Here is a 20,092-nt window from a genome sequence, read left to right as displayed (position 1 = left end):
GATGACTTCTCTACAGTGTACCACACATAGAAAGTGTCTGGATTTTTGGTGGTGGTGGTGGTGGTGTTGGTGGTTCGGGTCCGGTCGGAACGTGTCCCGTCGTCGTCGTTGTTGGTTCTGCTTTGATAGTAGTGTATGGCAGCCGAGATTCAACCTATATCGTACCGTGCCTGATTGACTGTCCTGAGAGATGTCCAAGCCTCTACTGCGTACACTGGAATACCGTCCGTCCGGATGCGAATAAAACGACCGATGTTACGCCTGGCGTGGTTTTTCTTTTTCTTCTTTGGATTCCGTTCCGAGACCAGTGTTGATTGAGGCTGTGATGCAGTTGCAGTTTGAAAGCGCTCTAGGCCCCCTTCAGAGGTTAGCATTCCGAGTACCGGAAGGCAGCAGCACAGCACATTACATTGTGCTGCCGAGTGCCGGATCGTCATTTCGTCGGCGGAAGGGAGTCAATCAACACGCAGTAAGTCTTTGTTCCAAGCGCACGGCTTTTTGGTGCCAAAAGAAGGCCCGACGACTACTACACGTCTAGTAGTGTACTGTATGCACTATTGAGAGAGGAAGATAAGGGACATTAAGTGGCAAGCAACGAAGGAAGCGAGCTGTCTGTCTGCTCGTCATCGGGCTGAAACACCCAACGTGGAAAAGACGCAAAGTGGAAGTGAAAATGGAAAGACGCCATCAGGGCGCAGTGGCAGGGGCAGCAGGGGCATGGAACCCCACGAAATGCCCACCCACCGCCCGACACTGAAAAGTGGAAGGACTCCACGCGGCCCGGGGCACCGGGGGAAAGGTTCACAGCGCTGATACCTAGCCCCAACACTGCCTCAGCGGTCACAGCACTGTACCTCTAGAGGTACCTACCTACCTCTACATAGTACACTACACTAATAAACCTCAGGTCCGCTATGAACAGACAGCAGGGGCCAGGGACACCTAGCTCCTACCACCCGGGCAGGACAGCCCACACTCCCCGCGTTAGGTCAGCATGGCTCCAGGGGCAGTCCCCTCCGTATCAGACCCGACATGGAAGCGTCGCCGGGCAAACAGGGGGGGGGGACGGAGACGGGACCTATGTGTCAAGCAATCGACACACTACCATAACTAACACACAACTGTTCCCTTATCGCTAACACGCGATTCTTATCGCTCGTAATCTCGCAACCTAGGTACACAGGAAGAACCGAACAAATTTCGGCCGCCGCCCAACTTTTGCAGTACACTACCTAGTATACGTAGTGGCTTCCTCTCTACATGTGGACGCGGGCGGATGCAATATTAACAAACCATAGCCTCATCAATAGCGCGTCGGTCGGTGTCAACGAGGGTCGAGATCACTGAGATTGGAGTTGAGGTACCTAATATGTAGGTAGGTAGGTAGAGGTACATGAACCTGATCGCCAGGGTCTCTGGTCCATGATGGTGAGGATGATGGTCGCAGGCATTCCCCAGGTCTTGAAATTGGAAAACCAAAAGTTTCTATTTTGACCTAGATGAATGGACCAGAAAGGAAGACGGCATTGGGCGAGATGAAGCAGCCGAGTTCGAGTGCATGGCCTGGCCTTCAATGATGTTGAAGGGTAAGTGCTGTTGACTTAGGTTGACAGGAGTGCCGCATCGTGTGCCATTTGTCCATGCCAGGGCATAGCATCATGGAAAGGAACAGACAGTCAACGATGATACATACATTGATACAATGAGGAGTTCAGATGGAGCGAAGGAGTGCGATGACTATGTTCTGGCATTGCCCTAAACTTACTATCATGGACCATAAACCACCCGCTGGAAAGTCAAACCATCCACCCCGATAATTCTAGCCCTCGTGGGGTTTGATATACGAAGTTTTTCGTGTGATTGAGCGGGCAAGAAACAAAGAAACGGAACAATAGAGGAAAACGTTTGGTGGCGATCACGAACTACTTATTTATGTTTTAAGTAGAAATCCGGACCTACGAGCAAAATAGTAATACTTCATAACAAAACACGCTCCCATCTTGTCCATGATTTTGGAAGACGGGAAGAAGATTGGAAAGAGTAAGAAAGGCGCTGGAAAAGGAGGGAAAGGAAAATAAGACTTGTTATCAACAAAATATAAAGGAGAACGAAAAAAATTCAACAGATTTGATCCGACCCAGGCTCGATCTGGGGACCTTCAGTGTGTTAGACTGACGTGATAACCAACTACACCATCGGACCTGTTGTTGTTGAATTTTCAACGTCAAAATCTTTGCCTATGTAGTCATGACTCATGGGGGACGGTGTCCCAGCTACAAAGTCGCCACTGCATCGAGGAACACGGCTCGGGGATCAATCACCACGGTGCACGAGCGAACGAGGAGACACTAGCTCATGTGTTGTGATGCACAAGAGGCATTTGCAAAAGCATAGTAATATCTTCATTCCTTCGTATATATCTTGTCATCAATCATCGTTTCATATCCAAATGTCAGACATCTCATCATATCCCTCATATCCCACATGTCCAAACCCGTATCATTTCCAAAAACCATCATCAGTCATCGTGTCTCACTTAGTCACTCAAAAAACACTAACAACCCCCAACCCCCCGGAAACCGCCTTCACCCTGCTCTGAATCCTCAGCGGGCTCCCTTCAAACACCACAAAGTGGCCCTCCTCGACCTTGGGCTCCTTGGCCCCCAGAATCTTATACACATTCCCACTCACCAACTCCAGTGCGCTCTTCTTGCTCAACTTTCCACCGCCATTCGCATACGCAATACCCGCCAACAATCCCAAGTCCCTAACCAGCCAATCCTCCTCCAACCCGATCGCCGTGGTAACACCAGCATCGAGAAGCACGTCGATAGCCGTGCCGTTGGTCAGCGGAGCGCCCGAAAGCGCGCGGCGCTGGTCCCACGAGGTGGCGAACGATTGGAGAGGGGCAAGAACGACGCCGACTTGCGCGGCGGCAAGTTCATCAGCGACAAGGTGCGATTCGGCGCCGCCAATGATAGCGAGGTGGATCTTGCTGGAGGTGAGGGACTCGACGTCCTTCTTGACACGCAGGGCGGCCGCGATGATGTCGGCGTTGTGGACGGTCAGGACGAGCGGGAGAGAGCCGTTGACCACCTTTTGCAGGAAGATGGACTCGGAATACAGGTCGGCCGGCTCGATGGTCTCGTTCTTCTTGAGCTTGGTGGCGGCTTGGAGAAGTTTGCGGCGGAGAGCGCCGACGGCTGCGGACAGAGAGGGCGTGCCCTCGGCTTCTTTGGCGTCGGGGTTCAGGCTATAGTGGACGGCGACGTCGCTGGCAAAGATGGTGCCATTGGCAAGGGGGTTAGTGGCACCTGTGAGGAAGCCGACGCTCGTGCCGTGGTGGGTCTGGCCGCCGTTGAACTTGGGTGCCGTGATGGCCTTGGTGACGCCGTACTTGTAGGCCGCGTGCAGCTTCTTAGTGTCGAGGGTGAGACCGTCTTCGGCACGGGTAAAGACATTGACGTTGTCGCCGTTGTCGGTGGAGTCTTCGGCGTCGATGGCGTTTAGGCCGATCTGGGAGCCAAAGGCCGTGAAAGAACTGGTGAAGTGACCGTCCTTGAGCTCAATGACTGGGATCTTGGAGGTAGATGCCATGCGCACCTCCTCGGCACAGACACCGACGCAAGTGACCTTGCCGTTGCGAATGACGGCGCTGTAGGACTTTGCGTCCTTGCTTCCACCCTGGATCTCAACGTCACCAAGAACATTGGTGATGCCAGTGAAGACAACCGAGTTCATGTCGACAGGTTCCTCAACAATGGTAGAGGTGCTCTCCTCCGAAATGATCAACTTGGGCACGGTCTTGTTCAGCACGACAGGGTGCTCAAACTGAGCAGTACCGTCGATCCACACCTGCACAGGAGTGGCGCCCACCTCGAGAGGATCACTGTCCCAGACAACGACATCGGCGTCAAATCCAGGCTTAATCTTGCCGAGTCTGTTGCCAAAGCCGAGACGCTCAGCTGGAGCGGTGGTTACGGAGGCGAGAGCAGCGTGGTAGGGCAAGCCATACTTGTGGCCCTTGGCGGCCTCGAACAGGACGTGCTGGGCGTTGAGAACCGGGTTGTCGCTGACATAGATGGGGGTCAAGTCGTTGTCCCAGAGGTACTTTCCAGCAAACTCGGAACCGACGTAGGACTCGGCCTTGTAGTACATGTTATCGGCAAAGATGGCAGAGGCAGGAGGGTCACCACCGTAGGCGCGCTTGAGAATCTGTCGTCCGTTTCGTCAGCAACAGAATAGCCTGATAATCTTTTCGGCTCTGTGACTTACCTCTGGAACCAGATAGGTCTGATGGGCATGGTGGAAGGCCCGGACCTTGAACTTGAACTCGTTGGTGTGATCGACAAAAGCCTCGAGATCGGGGATGGTGTAGCAGTGAGTGTTGAGGTGAATCTGTCCGCGCAACAAGGCGCCAAGCGACTCCCACTTCAATTCCTGGGGGAGATATCCCTTCATCTTCTGCACACCGACTGCAGTGGCGGCATCACACCAGTCATCCTGGGCGCGCACCAACTTGGTCGCCTGCTCAAAGGCGTGACGGAACTCCCAGCTCTCGCCCATACGGCTGGTGGGGCCCTGCTCTCCAACCCGCCCGTAAACGCGCTTAGCGTTCTCACCGCAGGCCATCTTCATGAACCTCCAGTTGCGTTCGGGGTCAGCCAGCATGTCGGTGGCACTGGTCTCGTTACGACCGTCGGGCTTACCAACAGCCAGCTTGATGGCGTATGCCTCACCACCCATGTTGTTGCCCGAGCCGGGGAGGACCAAGCTGGTGGTGACACCGCCAGACTTGATGACCTGGATCTGGTGGTCGTTGGGCTGGATGCCGTCGATGGAGCGGACAAAGGGGGTGATGTCCGCCGAGAGCTCGTTGGTGTCTTCGTTGCCGTCAAGACTAGGCAACGAGTCTACGCCGGCATGGCTGTGCATGTCAATGATGCCAGCGGTAAGGGGACGGCCCTTGGCGTCAAAGACGTGGGTGCCCTTGGGCAGAGTGGAGGCGGCGATGTCGGACTCGACCTTCTTGATGAGGCCATACTCGAGGTAGACATCGGCCTTGATCCAGCTGTAGCCCTTGCCCTTGCGCGCATCGGCAGCAGAGGTGCCCTTGGCCGGCTCTCCCACCCAGACAGTCGCGTTCTTGATGAGGGTGGGAGCATGGCCATCGATGTAGCGGGCGTTCTTCTCGCGGCCCTCGCCGATGGGGTCTTGGGGTTTCTGGCGCAGCTTGGAGCAGGTGGTGAGGTCGTCGTGCAAACGTTGCACCGACAGGCCGTGGACCGTAACGTTGCCGTTGACGGGCCCAGAGCGCGAGGGCAGCTGTCTCCACTGGGCATAGGCGATGAAGCCCATGCAGGCGACGGCGAGGAACTTGAGGCCTCTGGACCGGCGCATCTTCTTCCTCTTCCATGCCGGAGGGGGAGGCGCCGTAGCGGTGTACGGGGGCAGCCCGCCGCCCTTCTCGTCCATTGTTATGGTCTTGGGGTGACTTGTTTATGTTGACGGGTGAAACCTTTCCGGCCGTTGTCTCGCCACGTCGTGTGATTGTTACAGAGTGGTGGACAAGGAGGAGGAGGTTGGAAATTGGAGGAGGAGATTTCAGTGTCGACCCGAGGAAGTGGAAAAAGGCCCAACTTGTAGCACGAGAGGGGCGCTACAGCTACCTGCAGATGAGTCCTGAGCCTAGGTAACGTCCTGTGGCTGTGATGATGCGACACGCGGACAGCTCACCGTGGAGGTCCAAACAATAACAACAGAAGGAGCTCAGCTGTGACGGAGGAGTACATAAAGCGGGGGAGGGAGCTCACCGAGTTGGCGCAACGCCATTGGCCAATGCTCAATCCAGGTACCCGCTCGTCCCATCCTGGCCGATTCGTCATCCAATGGCTGACTGCCGACAGGACCCAATTCGGAAGGTGCGCGGGTCTCGGCATTGATAATGCTCATGGCAGCGATTATCGTGAGCTAACAATTTCAGCCACAGAAAAGGTGATAATGTGTTAGTAGAAGATGGCCTTTTCAGTAAGGTACCTACCTCTAGGCCCGGACACAACTTTTGTAAAGGAACTTTGCGATAACCTCACTTCATCCGTCTCCAGTCGCATTTCAATTTGTCACCAGTCAGACTGGAATTCCTCGATATGTCCATCACACCACCGCAGTCCGACTTGTACTGTGACCTTCCGAAAGGAATTTAACCAGCGCTTACGACTCTGACTCAGCTACTTTGTCATGGATGACGACCGCCAGGCACGGCGTCTCGCGGTGCAGCCAAATGAAGTTTATCTTGCGGCGGTGTGACGACGACAATGTTGAAGTCTGACGACGCACCACATACAGTATCTGGTCTACGTCTCTCCCTACCACGGAGATGCGGCCCGGCAAATTCAAAACTCTCTCGTGGCTCAGCTCCCCGTCGATGAACGAACTACACTGTGATCAAGATGCAGTGCCAATCGCCACCCAGTGCCCTCGAGACGCTAACTGTATTCGAAGCTTTCTCAATCAAACTTGAGCTTTTCCGTATGTATGTCAGGTTGACATTCTTAATACAGCCCGGCAAATCATATGATTGGGCGAAGACAATGGCGACAGACGTCCACGATACAGGCGCACTTCGTCTTACCACCTGCCTCAAGAAGCGCCCTTTGTGTGCGTTGGTGGTACCTCTGGCTTCGTATACTCTTCCTGGTCCTCATGACAAACGGACGCTGGACTACTCGTCTTACATCGTTCAAACATTGTGCTATCCTCAGTTCCCCCCTTTCACAACTCAGTGGCATTTCCTTTGACGAAACACAGGGAGACTCGAGCTCAAAACAGATGGCTGGGTACTCGCCGGCTGTGAACTCCCATTAACAATCTCTCATCTTCGTACGGTTGTACGGATGGATAGACGAGTGTTTATCTGGCCTACATACCGTCAGCTGCTATCTCAACTTTTCCGCGGCTGTGGCCACAAATCTTCAAAGAAAAAAAGAAAGGAGAGAAGCTTTTACCACCCTTTCTGCTCAGCTGGATCCCATGCAACACTTGCTTATCGAAATAACCCAATGAAGTACGACAAGAAAATGTCCTCACTTACCACCACCCAAATCCTCCTTGCCAGCTGTTTGTGGTCCAGCTTGACCTTGGCCTTGGCCTTACCGAACCGTTCTCCTCAAACAGACATCTTGAGCACAAGGTCCAAACCGCCCTCGCTTCAATCATCATGGAACATTATGGGCGCTCTCTTCCCCTGCGTTTTAATCATCATTGCCGTCTACTTCCTTGCCGAACGCTGCTACGTACGGGTAAATCGTGGTTTTGACCACGTCGAAGCTCCCCAATGGACCTCGGCAAACTTGGGTGAAGACGGGTATGTCCGAAAAAAGATGTTTGGTTTTCTGAGCGTTTCACCCACTGACCTAGCGTCACTATTCCCAGCCCTGACTACCAAGTCATGTGGTTATCAAATTTCCTGGGTGTGATGGTGACCCGTGATAGGGAGATTGTCGGTATGGCTCGTCGGCAACACCCTGAAGAACAAAGTTCGTCAGGGACAAGCGTCACCTCCACCTCGTCAGCTTCATCAAATGCGGTACCAGTACCCCCAACGGTGTATGCCTGGTGATGGCGAGCTTCAGCCGGAGTCGAACCGAGGTGGAGAGAGCAAGGGGCTGATACCCGATATTATTCATAGTGTGGATGGCAGGCTAACAACGTCATCTGCACTATGACGGAAGCATTGGGTTCTTCGCCTGTTACAGTCTACCAGATACGCGAAGTTGGGTCAATTCCACAATCTGGGGCCAACAGCAACTCTTCAACAACAACACTTGTCCCAACCACGGCATCAACCTCACCCCAACCCGATAATATGTCTTTTTCAACCTCGTCAAAAACCACAAAGTGACTGACTTCGGCCTGAACGTGGGACTTGGCGGCAGCACGGACCAGGAAAGACGAACAAGCCAATGTGATGTTTACCTAGTTCAGTGTACCTTCAAGCAGCAAGTGTAAAAGTGGGGGTCCCTAAGCGTCCCAATCGACTCTGAAAAAGGCCATGCAGGGCCATGCAGGGCCATGCAAGCGAGGAACCTTGTCCATCTATCTGATCGGGCTCCGCGTCGACGAAGAGACGACGACGAGATAATTTGGGTGGCCCACGCTTCAAACACAGTTCGAAGGAAAACCGAGCTTGAAAACTGTGCTGCATGTGGTGTACATATTGCAAGGCCAGTAATTGCTCGAAGCGACTTGCAACGTGCAAACCTGACAATAGACACGGCCTGTCTCGTCCAACCTCTTTTTGTTCCACCTCGTATCTTCACTCTTTTGGGCTCCTGCCTTAGCCTTATCCGTCAAAGATCAGCGTGTGCCATACAGAGACGGAAATGAGCGTGGGTGACGAGGTGCTCTGCGCCGACCCTTTCCCCGTCGAGACTGCGTGATCGGCCTTGGATCACTGATGGGATCAGCTTCGGATCTGCCATGACCTGTGCGCTTCCCGCCCAATGCTGTTCGCCCTACCGCTCCTCGTGTCTTCCGGACAAGTCCCACAAGCCCTCACAGAATGCGACCAGGACACGCGACGCAGCTTAATGCCATCCCAGTCGAAACACTGTTTGAGGTGCACCGCCAAGTTGCAAACAGGAGCCGAAAAGACCGGATAAAGTGTCCTTGTCCCTTTTGTTATCTAGCGCGCGGAGCTTGTTGGCGTGCACTAGACTCGAGGCCCCGGAAATTGTCTCTTCATCAGCCAAGTCAGCCCGCTGCAACGCCGGGCTTTCTGTTCTGCACAGTCTCGCCGACCAGATATCGTCTTTTCAAACCGCGGAGAGTCCGCCCTGCTGCCGCCGTGGCTATGGTCAAGAACTTGGATGTGATACTGGGGTCCAGGGTAGCATCGTCGTCGTCGAGCTCGGGGTGCCTCATGGCCAGTGTGGCCCCTGAATTATCGGTGCCAAGCGGGAGCTCGGGGAAGTTGAAATTGGGGGCAGATTGCGCTATCCCGCCCTGGGTATAGCGTCAGGTACAGACCTCCATTCGACAAGGGCCGTCCCGTCGATCTTTGCCAAACCTAGGGAGACCAGTTACAGGGCTCAACTGCTCAGCAACAGAGGCCAATGTGCAGTCCATGCATCAAAGACTGTACTGCCGTTGCTTTTCCCCCGGCCCACGACTTCCATGATTCGTCGACGTTGAGCTCGGGAGGTAACGGATGTGACTCCTGGTGAGAGACACCGGGTTCTATACAGGACCTGATTTCATTACCTCTGAGCTAGTATAACTCTTGCTAGTGTCCATGATCTCCGATCCACGCTACCAAATGCGTCTCGTCTGTTCTTTTTCTCTCTTCTCTGTTCCCTAACTTCGTCCCACTCTGCAACAGATCCCTCCACTCGTTTGGGATGTCACTCGTTTGACAGCAGCAAAACATTCGCTATCAGCATATCCAATGACCAGCGGACAACTTCAACGAGATATCACTGTCCACATATCACACTCTTTGTGATCTGAACGGCACCGAGACCAGCCAAACAATGGACAATCAAGATGGGTTCCACCATGGCTTGGAGAAGCGGATAATCCAGGAAGTCTTTGACAAGCTTCTGAGCCCATTGTGCAAGGCCTTTCCCAAGGCACCAGGTTGTCCTACGCCAGAAGAGCCAGTGGAGGCGCCGCCGCAGTCAACAACGCCGACAACAAAGCCGACGACAACACCGGCACCAGCCGCAACTTCACCTCCTGCAGTTGTAGCACCACCTCCAGCCGCAACAAAGACTCAGCCCGCGAGTCCTCCCGTTGTGACACAGCCACCGGTAGTGGTAGCACCGCCAGCCACTACTGCTCCCGCAGTCGTGAAGCCCTCGCCAACCAGCATCACGCCGCAGCCAACGAAGGGAGCTGAACAAGGGTCAGGATCGAATCATGGAACTAAATCGGGTGAAGGATCTGGACAAGGTAACGAACCAGGAAGTGGCCCTGGTTCGAATGGTGCGGATAAGGGTAACGCTGGAAATGCAGGGAATGATGGATCCAACTCTGGCAAGGGAGCCACAGGACCTGTCGGATCTGATAACGACAACAACACCACCGTTCCACCACCGAGCATGACTTCGGATACGACTGCAGTACAGCCCACGGCTACCTCAGCCAGCTTTGATGGGAATGCATTTTTTCCTGGGAACGTTGTTCTCGCCGCCCCATTGGCAGCCCCGAGTCAGTCATCCGAGTCGGGCGAACACACGGTTGGGGATGGTACCTTGGGGGATGGGGATAATTGGACGCAGGGTTCTCAGCCTTCGGCCACATCCTATAACTCAGCAATCCAGCATAACGGCCAAGCCATTTCTACTACGCTCTCCACTGCATGGGTCGCCGCAGGCACGCCAACAAGCATCCCGGCAGTAGAAAGCACCATCCCTGGGCAAGCATCTGGATCTGATGACCCCTCACGGGGCAACCCAGACCTTTATCCTACCCCGGGCTCAACTCACACGCCAGCGGGTGGAGGCTCAACCACTGGAAATAGTGACAGTCCCGCTGGGGACTCGCCCAATACCAGCAGCACGGGTCTTGTATCTGGTATCGCCGGTGGTGTCATCAGTAAGTCAGCCCATCAGCCATAACTCCCCAAGAACTTATCACTAATATTCATATCCCCCAGCCATCGTGGTCCTCTTCTTTGTTCTGTTCCTTCTCCTTTACAAATACCGCCGCAACGCCCGCGTCCAGAACTTCCTCATCAAGTACACCCCCCTGAAAGTAGCCGCCTACACGAAGCGTGACAAGAAGCGATCCTCGATGGGCAAAGGCCTGCTCCTCGAGGACGATGAGCCAACATCACCCACTATGACCGAGAAAGGGAAGAACGTCAACTACGGCACCATCCTGCCCGCCCCTGTCACGCAACCCAACCCTACCGCCAGCCGCGCCCCTACCAAAGCCATCCCACCGCCCGGCCTCGACACGGCTCACGGCCTCAGGTCCCCGACGCCCAATGAAAACCGTCACAGCATGTTCGAACGCGTGTCCACCAGCATGTCCGATTACTTCCCGCAACCCCCCTCGCCGACACACTCCCACCACTCGCGCGGCAACAGCGTCGAATCGCTTGGCGGCGTCAGTATTGCTAGCAGCGGCATCTTTTCTGCCTCGATGTTGCCGCCTTCCACCGCTTGCAGCAACAGTACCGCGTCCTGGGCGTTGCCGCCGAGCACGTCGCATAGTCAGGCGATGCAGTTTCAGCCGTTGCAGCCTATGCCGATGCCGATGAGACAGTCGGGGTTGTCAACGACGCAGATGTCGTCGTCGTCGTCGATGGCGGCGCCGAGGGAAGGACATGCGGGTCCGTCGAATTGGCGGGATAGACCGGACTCGTGGGGATTCTGATCTGATGATGTTTTTCTTTCCTTTCTCCTTTGTTAGATCGAGAGGGAAAAAGGAACAAAACCGGATGATGAGCACGATTCGAAGCGAAAACTGGGAAGGGAGTGATGAAGAGTTACGGGCAAGTGTCGTATGTCTTGGGCAATGACAAATCATCCAGTTTCAAGTACACGGATTGATCCAAAAATGGAAAGACACTGATGAAGGGAGAGGAGGAGGGGAAAAGGGGGAGGGGCAGGGAATTAATCAGCTTCGGGTTCTCGCGCCTCGTGCAATACGACTTCAGAAGACTTTGTTACTACACACCTGTTCTACTAGTACCTTGTCGGTCAATGTATCCTACCGACAAGTTACGTAGTTGGGTACCTGTTAATGATATTGTGTAATGAAGTTAGATACTATTGGTCGTCCAAGCGCACATTCACGCTGTACAATACATGCTTGCTTTGAATTGCTTTTGCCATCGCTTCAAGCATTGTTCCTTCTTCAAGCATCATAGAGAGGGATATGACCCTTTCAAGCCATACTCAACCACCACTACCTAGGTACCCTACAAGAAGCATCAGCTCGTGATATTCCCACCTCTACATAACCAAACACCCCGACTCCTTAATTTTCTTTTTCGTTTTCTTCCACTCTATCCTCTCCTCAACCCTCACCACCGGCACCACAGCCGGCTCACATACCGGCCAGGGTAGTATACACGCACAATTTGGAACCACCAGCGGCATGTTTGTGTGCACTCTCATAGTCAAGTTCACCCCAGGTCCTCCGCAGACATGACAAGTGGAATTCCCGCCATAACCCACCAAATACCCCTGTCCTCCTCCGGTGAAGATGTCCCGAATGGCCTGCTGCATCTTCCAGCGGGTGTGGTACCTGCTACTGTTGCTACTGCAGTTCATGTATGCATTCGTAGTAAAAATAATTTGTAAACATGAATGCAATCCGTCGTCGCATGCAGAGCCGCGGCAGAGGAAGTACTGAACTACGTCGCTGTAGGGCGGTCCGGTTTTGATAGGCGGGTGGGAGGCGAAGGGGAAGGGTTCGTTTGGGACTGTTTTCCTTTATCAGATCATAGGTATTCTTCGCAATTTGATAAGCCTGTCAAAATAAATGGAGGACTCGAATGAAGAACCCCAAACCCAAAACCCAACCCGATCTGGAGGTGTGAATTTGGACGAAGAACAAAAAAAGAAGAAAAGAAAACGAACCATAAACCATCCACAACAACCAATCAACCAACCAGCAAAAGTAATCGACGCTCATGTACACCAAATCGGCATCATAAACGAGGTGTGTCCAAATCGCCCAGAGGACTACGCTCGTGGCGTCGCTTATGAGTTGGCTGTAGCCGTGACGATGGAGAAGCGAAGGATCGAGCTGTTCGCAGCGGGAGAGAACGAAACGGTGGCGTTGGAAAGCTTCGGGGCTGGGTGTTACGTAGTAGTATGAGGAGGGGCGGATGCAGCAGGTGTAGTTTTCTTGCTGCTGCTGTTGCTGCTGTTGTTGTAGGTCGTAGTGATTAGATGATGTTATTGAGGTTGATGTTGATGTTGATGTTGATGTTGATGTTGATGTTGATGTTGATGTTGATGTTGTGTCTGGCTGCCAGTCTGCTGGCCAGATGTAGGTGGCGTACCGGATGCGATCCGGTGGGTAGCGGCGGGTTCCTGGCATTGTGCAATGGTTGAGATTTGCGAGGAGTAAAGTGGAAGTTGGATGATGTTATCGAGTTGATGTTATCGCAAATAGAGGATCGATGAGTTCCAGAGCTGGATATACCAAGCTCAAATATTGAAGTGGCATCTTGAACTAAGATCAGGGTAATGTACCTCTATATGATCAGCTGTGGTCTCTTCGGGCGACTGTTATACTTTCACCGACCGGCAGACGCCTTCAATGATTTTTCCCGAGTTCAATACCACCACGACATGTCAAACACTTGTGATGCCATACCTAGAGGTACCTAAGCCACAGATATGAGTTGGAGAAGTAACCCCATGTGCGACCAGGAGTTACGACGGGGACAGAGATGCTTGGCTATTCAGTAGAAGTGTGGAAACCATGCGGCTCAACCTTAAATAGGTACAAAGGTGAGGCATACTCCAGTCTCACAGAGGTCACAGAGTCCACAAAATTGAGAGAAAAGCAGCTTGTAAAAGAAAAGAAAAAAAGAAAACAAGAAAAAGAAAGCAAGAAAAAAAGAAAAAAGACATACAACACCAGGGATTCGCTGGTCGTCACCGACCCAACTACTAGTCTGGCCCTCACTGGCTTATCTATGGGAGAGCGGACGGGATCCCGAGTTTTCCAGTGGGTATGGTCGTATGTGCTTGTAAGTATTCCAAGTTTGGTTTATAATTCGAGGTACGTGCAAATGAGGGAGGGAATGTTGAGGTGTGTCCTTGCGACAACTCCCCTTTCCAAGATTGTGACGAACAGCAGAGCCCCCCCGAGAGCCGGACACCATTGCGAAACCAAGATGCATGCCGTTACCGCTTTCGTGCTACCTTGGCACCAAACATGTTCTTCACATGTGGTTCCTTCGACAAATGCTGCGGTGGGCTCACTTGTGAAGCAGTGTGTGTCCTCTCGCTTGAGAGACCATGATTAATGTCGCCTAGTAGAGGAACTTAACCCTCTACCCGGATAGTTCGTACATGTGTCACTCTTCAAGATGTTGGCAAACCGGTGAGGTAGATGTTATGTATGTAGTGCTTGAGAGTGACACTGTCAGTGGTGTGTCATGTCCGTGTTCTTGGTCTGGAATTGTGTCGATACACTTACTGTCATCATTGAGTTGAGCGCAGTCTGGTCTAGTCCTTCTGGTGATACATCGTTGCCGAAATGTTTGCTGGCACTGATGTTGCCCTGTCAAGCAGTGTTCCAGAAAAGGCCGATAGCAGGGCTGCCAGGGCAGCAGAGCCATGCGGCTCGTCGCAGGCTGGATGTTGTACGGCGATGACCTGATGACACAAATGAGACACCTGTGAATAACAAACAAGAGCCTGACTGTTTGGTGGTGGTGGTGCCGCTGCGCCACGTCTCCGTCTTGGTCACTGGGCAGCACATTCCAATACAGTTTGGTTTGATCCTCTGTTACGTTTGGACATTGGGTATGAGACAATGAGTCAGGCAGCTCTGGTTGATATATAAGCGACTAAAAGCACGATTTCGACTCTTGAAGGCTGGCTGCATGGGTTCAGGAGGCTCGGTCTGCCTGTGGGATCCCGTTCCTAGACATACATTGACTTTGCGGATATCGACTTCTTACCTTACCCATATTCGAAGCGCAGTCCTGGTAAACAACGACATCGATGGATTGCGATTCAGCGGTCTGGTTGGAGGGACGTAGGAGATGGTGGCTTGAGATTTGGTCCATCACCAGCGCAATCACAGGGGCATAAAGCCCGCGAGTTGTTTTGCTGCTGCCTGCAGAAATCGAATTTCATTGGCTCTTTCCCGAAATGTTTGTGGCAGTGTGATTCCATGATGAATGGCAATCACGAACCAGCCATTCTCGTCGCCGGTCTACAACAACCTTGAACACACCTGCATACTATGCAGTCAATGGCCAAATACTTTGCAATGGCCTTGTTGTGAACGGCTGTTAGTAGCCTACTAGAGATAAAACTTCCGCTTGTTATCTCAGCCGGTCCTCAACTTGCCATTACCCCGCTTTCATTCTGACTTGACCACTTCCATCTCGATTCCTTCTCAGGAGCATCCAACATCAACATCCACGCACAACATCCGAACAGTGCCATCAATCTTTCACGACCTGAACGATCTCCCAAAATCAAGATGCCTCCGACTTATACGACACCGTCGGGCGAGTTACACCTTTCAGAAAAAGCATTTAATCGTCTTTGCTTAAGATGCGACAGCATGTTCAAGAGCATCGCGCTTGCATATCAACGTGCCAACATCGCTCGTGGCGATGACCTTCGGGTGGTAGACACAGATAATGTGCCCTTTGGCACCTTGGGAGAACTATTGAACTCGGCGTCGAAGGGTGAATGCCATTCTTGTTGTTCTTGGGTTGCTCAAGTTTTAGTGTCCGAAAGCGCCCACCTTATCACAGGCCACGACATGAAGCCCAATGAGCAAGTTCACCCGTCTCTACAACCTGTCGTGTCGCAAGGGGTGTTATTGGGGACAGAGATAGAACCCGCTATTGACACACTAGTTACCTCTACCGGACGCGAGAAAGCCTTATGTTTTTCAGCGAGTGTTTCGGTCCACTCCAAACCTGTTTACGATAGCATTCGTTTACGTCTCGATGTTGTGGGCGAAGATGGTAAGCCCACCGAGCTTACCAATTGCGAACGATGTGAATTACTTCCCCATCGGGAAGAGCATGGTGAGTCGTTTACCATATCCATAATCCGTGGAAGCTACCTCTAACCTTATGGGTTTTCCATCTCCAGATCATCTGTTTGCGGAAGTCCCAAAAAGTCTACACACGGGGAGCGAAGCAAGTTTGGATCAAGCGTTCCGGTGGCTTGAGAACTGTGTGTCCAGCCATCCATCATGCAATAGAGTTAGCGGTATCCACGAGAACTCACAAGGCAAATATCCCGCCCGATTCCTGGATGTAGGATGTATGGGCAGCCGTACGGTTAAGCTTACCGAAACTACCGGAATGGACTTTCAGAAGCAAAGATACATGACACTAAGTCATTGCTGGGGCGATTCAGTACCAGCACGTCTTCTCCTAAACAACTATGCCTCCCGGTTGAAGGGGTTCGCGCTCGACGAGTTACCAAGGACTTTCCAGGATGCAATTCTGCTAACTCAAAGACTAAACGTACAATTCTTGTGGATCGATTCCCTGTGTATCATTCAAGACTCGCCTGACGATTGGGTAGCAGAATCCGCCAAGATGCATTTTGTTTACCAGAACACGCACCTCAATCTAGCCGCCGCTGTATCGCCAAACTCCAGCGGAGGCTTCTTTTTTCCAAGGCATCCTCTGTCATTCGTGCCTTGGCTCATGAGGCTAGATACGTACAGCACACTAGCACTACACTATGAATTGAGAGGTCCTTCTATACTATACAGAAGAGGCTGGGTTCTCCAGGAGCAAATCTTACCGCGGCGTACCCTTATTTTTGGACGCCAGGAGCTTTACTGGGAATGCTCCATGAGCAAAGCAAGCGAATTCTTTCCAGGGGCAGGTTCAGTCACATGGGCGCTTTCAGGGACTATAGATATGCAGTCAACTTCAGTCCCACCGGCGCTTTCAGGGTATTTAGGGAATGGGGTGTTTACATCTTCTCGGATGAAGTTGTTTCAACGCGAGCGGCTTCTTGACGCCGAACGACTGGAGGCCTGGGCATCGTTGGTCGCTGAATACTCCGGTAGGAATCTTACTAAACAGTCAGATAAACTTGTGGCCATTTCGGGTCTCGCAGAGCATTTGAGCAATGGATGGGATGGCGTTACCTACCTTGCCGGTCTATGGTCCTGCAACCTTCGAGAGAACCTTCTCTGGAGATGCGTGGACATTGAACAAAGCAAAGGACGAAATACTGGTATAGCTCCTTCCTGGTCTTGGGCTTCATTAAGCGCCCAATGCGAATTTAGTGTACTTTATCAAGATGAACGCCCGGCTGTGGACAGCCTTGCTGAGATCTTGGAGGCTATGGTCTCTCCAGTCACGCCAACAAACTTGTTTGGCCAGGTACGAAGTGGCGGAAGGGTCAGGATTAGAGGCCCATTGCTACATGTACGAGCTAGTCGTCTTGCGACAAGCACGGCTTTGGACTTGGAACCAAAGTGGAGGTGCGATTTGGGTGAAGACAGGGATGGTATGGAGGCTTCACCACCAGATCTGGAGCTATTTTGGGATGAAGAAGAATACCATGGCTTAGCGATCATTTACCTTGCACCTCTCCAAGTTTCTTACATAGATCCCTACTCTTTCGGCCTCGAGTCACCTGTACCCTACATTTTGGACCTCCAGGGACTATTTCTAAGACCCGCGCTGACATCATCGGGACGGAAAGGAACATTCGAAAGATTGGGAGTGTTCGAAATGTCTCAAGAGCTTTATCCCCCAAACCAGCACCTCTCTAGTATCGACAGTGCCGAGTATGAGGAACTGATGTTGGAAAGTATTCATTCCCACTTCCTTTTTCCTCGGCTGCCTGATGAATTTGAGAAAGAGAAGATAGGCTTACTGAGATCTGATCCGTATCTGAACGGCCCATTGAATACCAAGCTGAAACACCGTTACTCTCCTGAGCTTGAGCCTGAGCAGTACCCCGAACTTGCAAAGTTCCTTGACTGCTTGGAAACAGCAGCACAATACAATCGGGAGACCGACAGCCCGGACGAGAACTTGGGACAAGATGAAGGCAATGGGTTCTATATATACGAGCTTGTGTAAGGCTAGGCTGACACCCAGTTGGAGTGGAGGAGAGAGAGAAAGGATGAAGTCTGTTACGGGGCAACCAGACCGGGCAGGCCGCATAGAAATGAGAGGAAACGTCACTCTGCCTTCTCCCTATTTCCGCTCCTTCCAACTTTACAGATTTCTGTCCTCCTGGTACCTGTACTGCTGCCTTCGAGGTCCTGTCTCGGTCCATGCCCCCACAATATTCCATCGGTTGATGAAATCTTCCTCAACTTTCCTCTCGTTCTTCCTCAGAAAACTCTTCTCTCAAACAACCACCTTCTCTCCTCACCAACAACTGCAGTCGCCTCGTACTTTGCTGTGCAACAAATATAACTGCAAGAAGAACACAGCAGTACCAAAATGAACGCCAACAACAACAACAACAACCACCACCACCACAACCACCACCACCACCACCACAACCGAAACCACAACCACCTCCGTGACCGCAGGCGCAATCGTGGTCGCGTTGCGAACCCCGCGGGCGTAGAGGACCGCGCTCCTCCCCTTGGTAAGTACCTGAGGAATCCATCCATCTCACTCAAAGACAACAAGAACTACCTCTGACTCATCTTTCTTCCACAGCTGCTGGTCATCACGTTGAGAACCGGGATCTCGTAGACCACGAGAACCGCGCTCCTGTTGCTCCGGGTAAGTACCTCTAGTGGAAGATCCATCTTCCTCAATTATCGGGAAGAAGAGCTAACTCAGCTTGCCTCCACAGCTGACATCCGCCACGTTGAGGGCTGGGGTCAAGTCGACTTCGGAAACCGCGTTCTTGGTAAGCAATAAACAATCCATTCTCCCCACCCATCGTGAATGGAAACTAACTAAATTTGTCTCCAAAGCTGAAGCTCGCCCCGTGCCCGAAGACGATTACGGTATGCAAATCACAAACATGAGCCATCTCCTCAACGTCATTTCCGTAGCAGAACAACTAACTCAGGTCTTTCTACCATAGACGTTGCCACATTCAACCAGTCCATCAGCGCCGAAGGCGAAGCGGACATCATCCGCCCGCTCATCACCTTGGCCGTCAGGCAGATGGGTCCCTCGTGCTTGTTTTGGGTCAGCGCCGGCCCGTTGCAGGCGGCCGATGGTCCGACCTGGATCGCCGACCACCACGTCAAGGCCCACGGCGACCAGGCCCTGGCAAGGATGACGGTCGCCCTGGCCGTCCACAAATGGGGCCGGGGTGCCCAAATCTCGCTGACGGCTCGCCCTCCTCCTCCGCCGCCGGACGTCGCGCCTCCGCCTGCCCCGCAGCCTCACTACCCGGCTCCCCCTGTGGTTCCTGGCGCGGCTCCTCATCATGGGGAGTACTACTACCCGCCTCCTCGAGAGGAGTACTACCCACCTCCTCGAGAAGAGCACTACCCGCCTCCTCACCACTACCCTGGTCCCTACGCAGCGCCTGCGCCTGCGCCTTACCAGCCGTAAGCGGTGGGCCAGGCTGCTCGCCCTGCTGCACTCCCGAGTCCCGGATGGACAACCCCTTTGCAACGCTTGGGGCTTGTTCTTGAAGCTCCATTGTGTGTCGTGAGACCATTTAGTTTGTAGAGAGAACAAGTCGCAAGCGTTGTAGAGGGGTATGTCAACACTTGAGAAATCGAACGGTATGGGGTGGCGTCTACGAGACTAAGCGTGGTGTCTGGGTACAGGGGCCTTTTCGTGTACATGGTTGGGTGTTTTGAGAATAGCGGTGGGCCTTTGTGGCATATGGCCAGGGGTGGATGGACTTTGAGGTGGATGGCGGTCGGTTTGGGATAACACGAAGTCTGTCCGTCAGATCACTGTGAGCGGGTGAATGGTTCTGGAGGAAGGTAGGAGCAGCGGGTGCTGCGTCGTCATGTAAAGCGAAGTGGAAGCTGGGACTGCGAAAAGCTACGACATCAGTGCGGCGACACAAAGGGAAGGACGGAGGTATTTGAAATACTCAGAGGTGGAGATCACGGGTCATCGGACACATCACTCGGCGTTCTAACAGCGATTCCTTCGAATTTTCTACGCTTTTGTTTTATTATTGTGCCTAGAGAGAGAGAACTCAAGATTCACATCACCTGGACACAACACTTGATGATCACCCTAGAGGTAGTGCCGTCTCGTGTAAGGTAGAGGTATCATTGAACTTTGCCCTCGACTTTGAAGTTTTATACATGATCCTCTCGGTCACCAACTACCCCCCCTTTGTAACCTGACCTCACGCCCTGAATTCTCTTTTGCGTTCCCGCCGGTTCTTCTTTCGTCAGTAGCGAGGACAAATGGTGCAGATGCTCGTTTGCTCGGCCCAAATGACTGAACTGGAGG

General features: G+C 52.7%; 8 protein-coding genes and 2 non-coding genes across 10 annotated transcripts; 4 read left to right on the top strand and 6 right to left on the bottom strand.

Moving 5' to 3' along the window:
• Positions 1–2,128: 2,128 nt before the first annotated feature.
• Positions 2,129–2,202, bottom strand: NCU15288. The gene has a single exon. It is a non-coding gene; the product is annotated as a tRNA-Val (tRNA).
• Positions 2,203–2,362: 160 nt separating this feature from the next.
• On the bottom strand, positions 2,363–6,121 carry NCU05828 (hypothetical protein). Its single transcript, XM_954995.2, has 3 exons — positions 6,041–6,121; positions 4,276–5,970; positions 2,363–4,215 (listed from the first exon to the last, which is right to left on the bottom strand). Exons 2-3 carry the CDS (start codon positions 5,473–5,475, stop codon positions 2,545–2,547), a joined length of 2,871 nt encoding a protein of 956 aa, XP_960088.1. The 5' UTR covers positions 5,476–5,970; positions 6,041–6,121; the 3' UTR covers positions 2,363–2,544.
• A 759-nt stretch (positions 6,122–6,880) lies between these two features.
• NCU05827 (hypothetical protein) lies at positions 6,881–7,830 on the top strand. The gene is made up of 2 exons (XM_954994.2): positions 6,881–7,363; positions 7,432–7,830. Exons 1-2 carry the CDS (start codon positions 6,894–6,896, stop codon positions 7,616–7,618), a joined length of 657 nt encoding a protein of 218 aa, XP_960087.2. The 5' UTR covers positions 6,881–6,893; the 3' UTR covers positions 7,619–7,830.
• A 921-nt stretch (positions 7,831–8,751) lies between these two features.
• On the bottom strand, positions 8,752–9,126 carry NCU10954 (hypothetical protein; the record flags this gene model as incomplete). The annotated part of the gene is made up of 2 exons (XM_001728185.2): positions 8,752–9,003; positions 9,085–9,126. 2 exons carry the CDS (start codon positions 9,124–9,126, stop codon positions 8,752–8,754), a joined length of 294 nt encoding a protein of 97 aa, XP_001728237.2.
• Positions 8,768–12,007, top strand: NCU05826 (hypothetical protein). Its single transcript, XM_954993.3, has 2 exons — positions 8,768–10,596; positions 10,658–12,007. Exons 1-2 carry the CDS (start codon positions 9,531–9,533, stop codon positions 11,380–11,382), a joined length of 1,791 nt encoding a protein of 596 aa, XP_960086.1. The 5' UTR covers positions 8,768–9,530; the 3' UTR covers positions 11,383–12,007.
• NCU05825 (hypothetical protein) lies at positions 11,719–13,059 on the bottom strand (the record flags this gene model as incomplete). The annotated part of the gene is made up of 3 exons (XM_954992.1): positions 11,719–11,745; positions 12,066–12,444; positions 12,626–13,059. The coding sequence occupies 3 exons, from the start codon at positions 13,057–13,059 to the stop codon at positions 11,719–11,721; spliced, it is 840 nt and encodes a 279-aa protein (XP_960085.1).
• Positions 13,060–13,594: 535 nt separating this feature from the next.
• Positions 13,595–13,709, bottom strand: NCU15679. The gene has a single exon (XR_897998.1). It is a non-coding gene; the product is annotated as a 5S ribosomal RNA (ribosomal RNA).
• A 489-nt stretch (positions 13,710–14,198) lies between these two features.
• On the bottom strand, positions 14,199–14,900 carry NCU05824 (hypothetical protein; the record flags this gene model as incomplete). Its single annotated transcript, XM_954991.2, has 3 exons — positions 14,199–14,369; positions 14,657–14,814; positions 14,894–14,900. 3 exons carry the CDS (start codon positions 14,898–14,900, stop codon positions 14,199–14,201), a joined length of 336 nt encoding a protein of 111 aa, XP_960084.2.
• A 209-nt stretch (positions 14,901–15,109) lies between these two features.
• On the top strand, positions 15,110–17,776 carry NCU17278 (TOL; the record flags this gene model as incomplete). The annotated part of the gene is made up of 2 exons (XM_011397095.1): positions 15,110–15,745; positions 15,813–17,776. Exons 1-2 carry the CDS (start codon positions 15,187–15,189, stop codon positions 17,774–17,776), a joined length of 2,523 nt encoding a protein of 840 aa, XP_011395397.1. The 5' UTR covers positions 15,110–15,186.
• A 369-nt stretch (positions 17,777–18,145) lies between these two features.
• NCU05823 (hypothetical protein) lies at positions 18,146–19,225 on the top strand (the record flags this gene model as incomplete). Its single annotated transcript, XM_954990.1, has 5 exons — positions 18,146–18,296; positions 18,371–18,436; positions 18,510–18,566; positions 18,640–18,666; positions 18,747–19,225. 5 exons carry the CDS (start codon positions 18,146–18,148, stop codon positions 19,223–19,225), a joined length of 780 nt encoding a protein of 259 aa, XP_960083.1.
• Between the last annotated feature and the right edge of the window lie 867 nt (positions 19,226–20,092).

The sequence above is a fragment of the Neurospora crassa genome, linkage group VII, assembly GCF_000182925.2.
Source record: "Neurospora crassa OR74A linkage group VII, whole genome shotgun sequence".
NCBI lineage: Eukaryota > Fungi > Ascomycota > Sordariomycetes > Sordariales > Sordariaceae > Neurospora > Neurospora crassa.
Note: the sequence above shows the minus strand (reverse complement) of the source record. Positions and strands in the feature narration are given on the sequence as shown.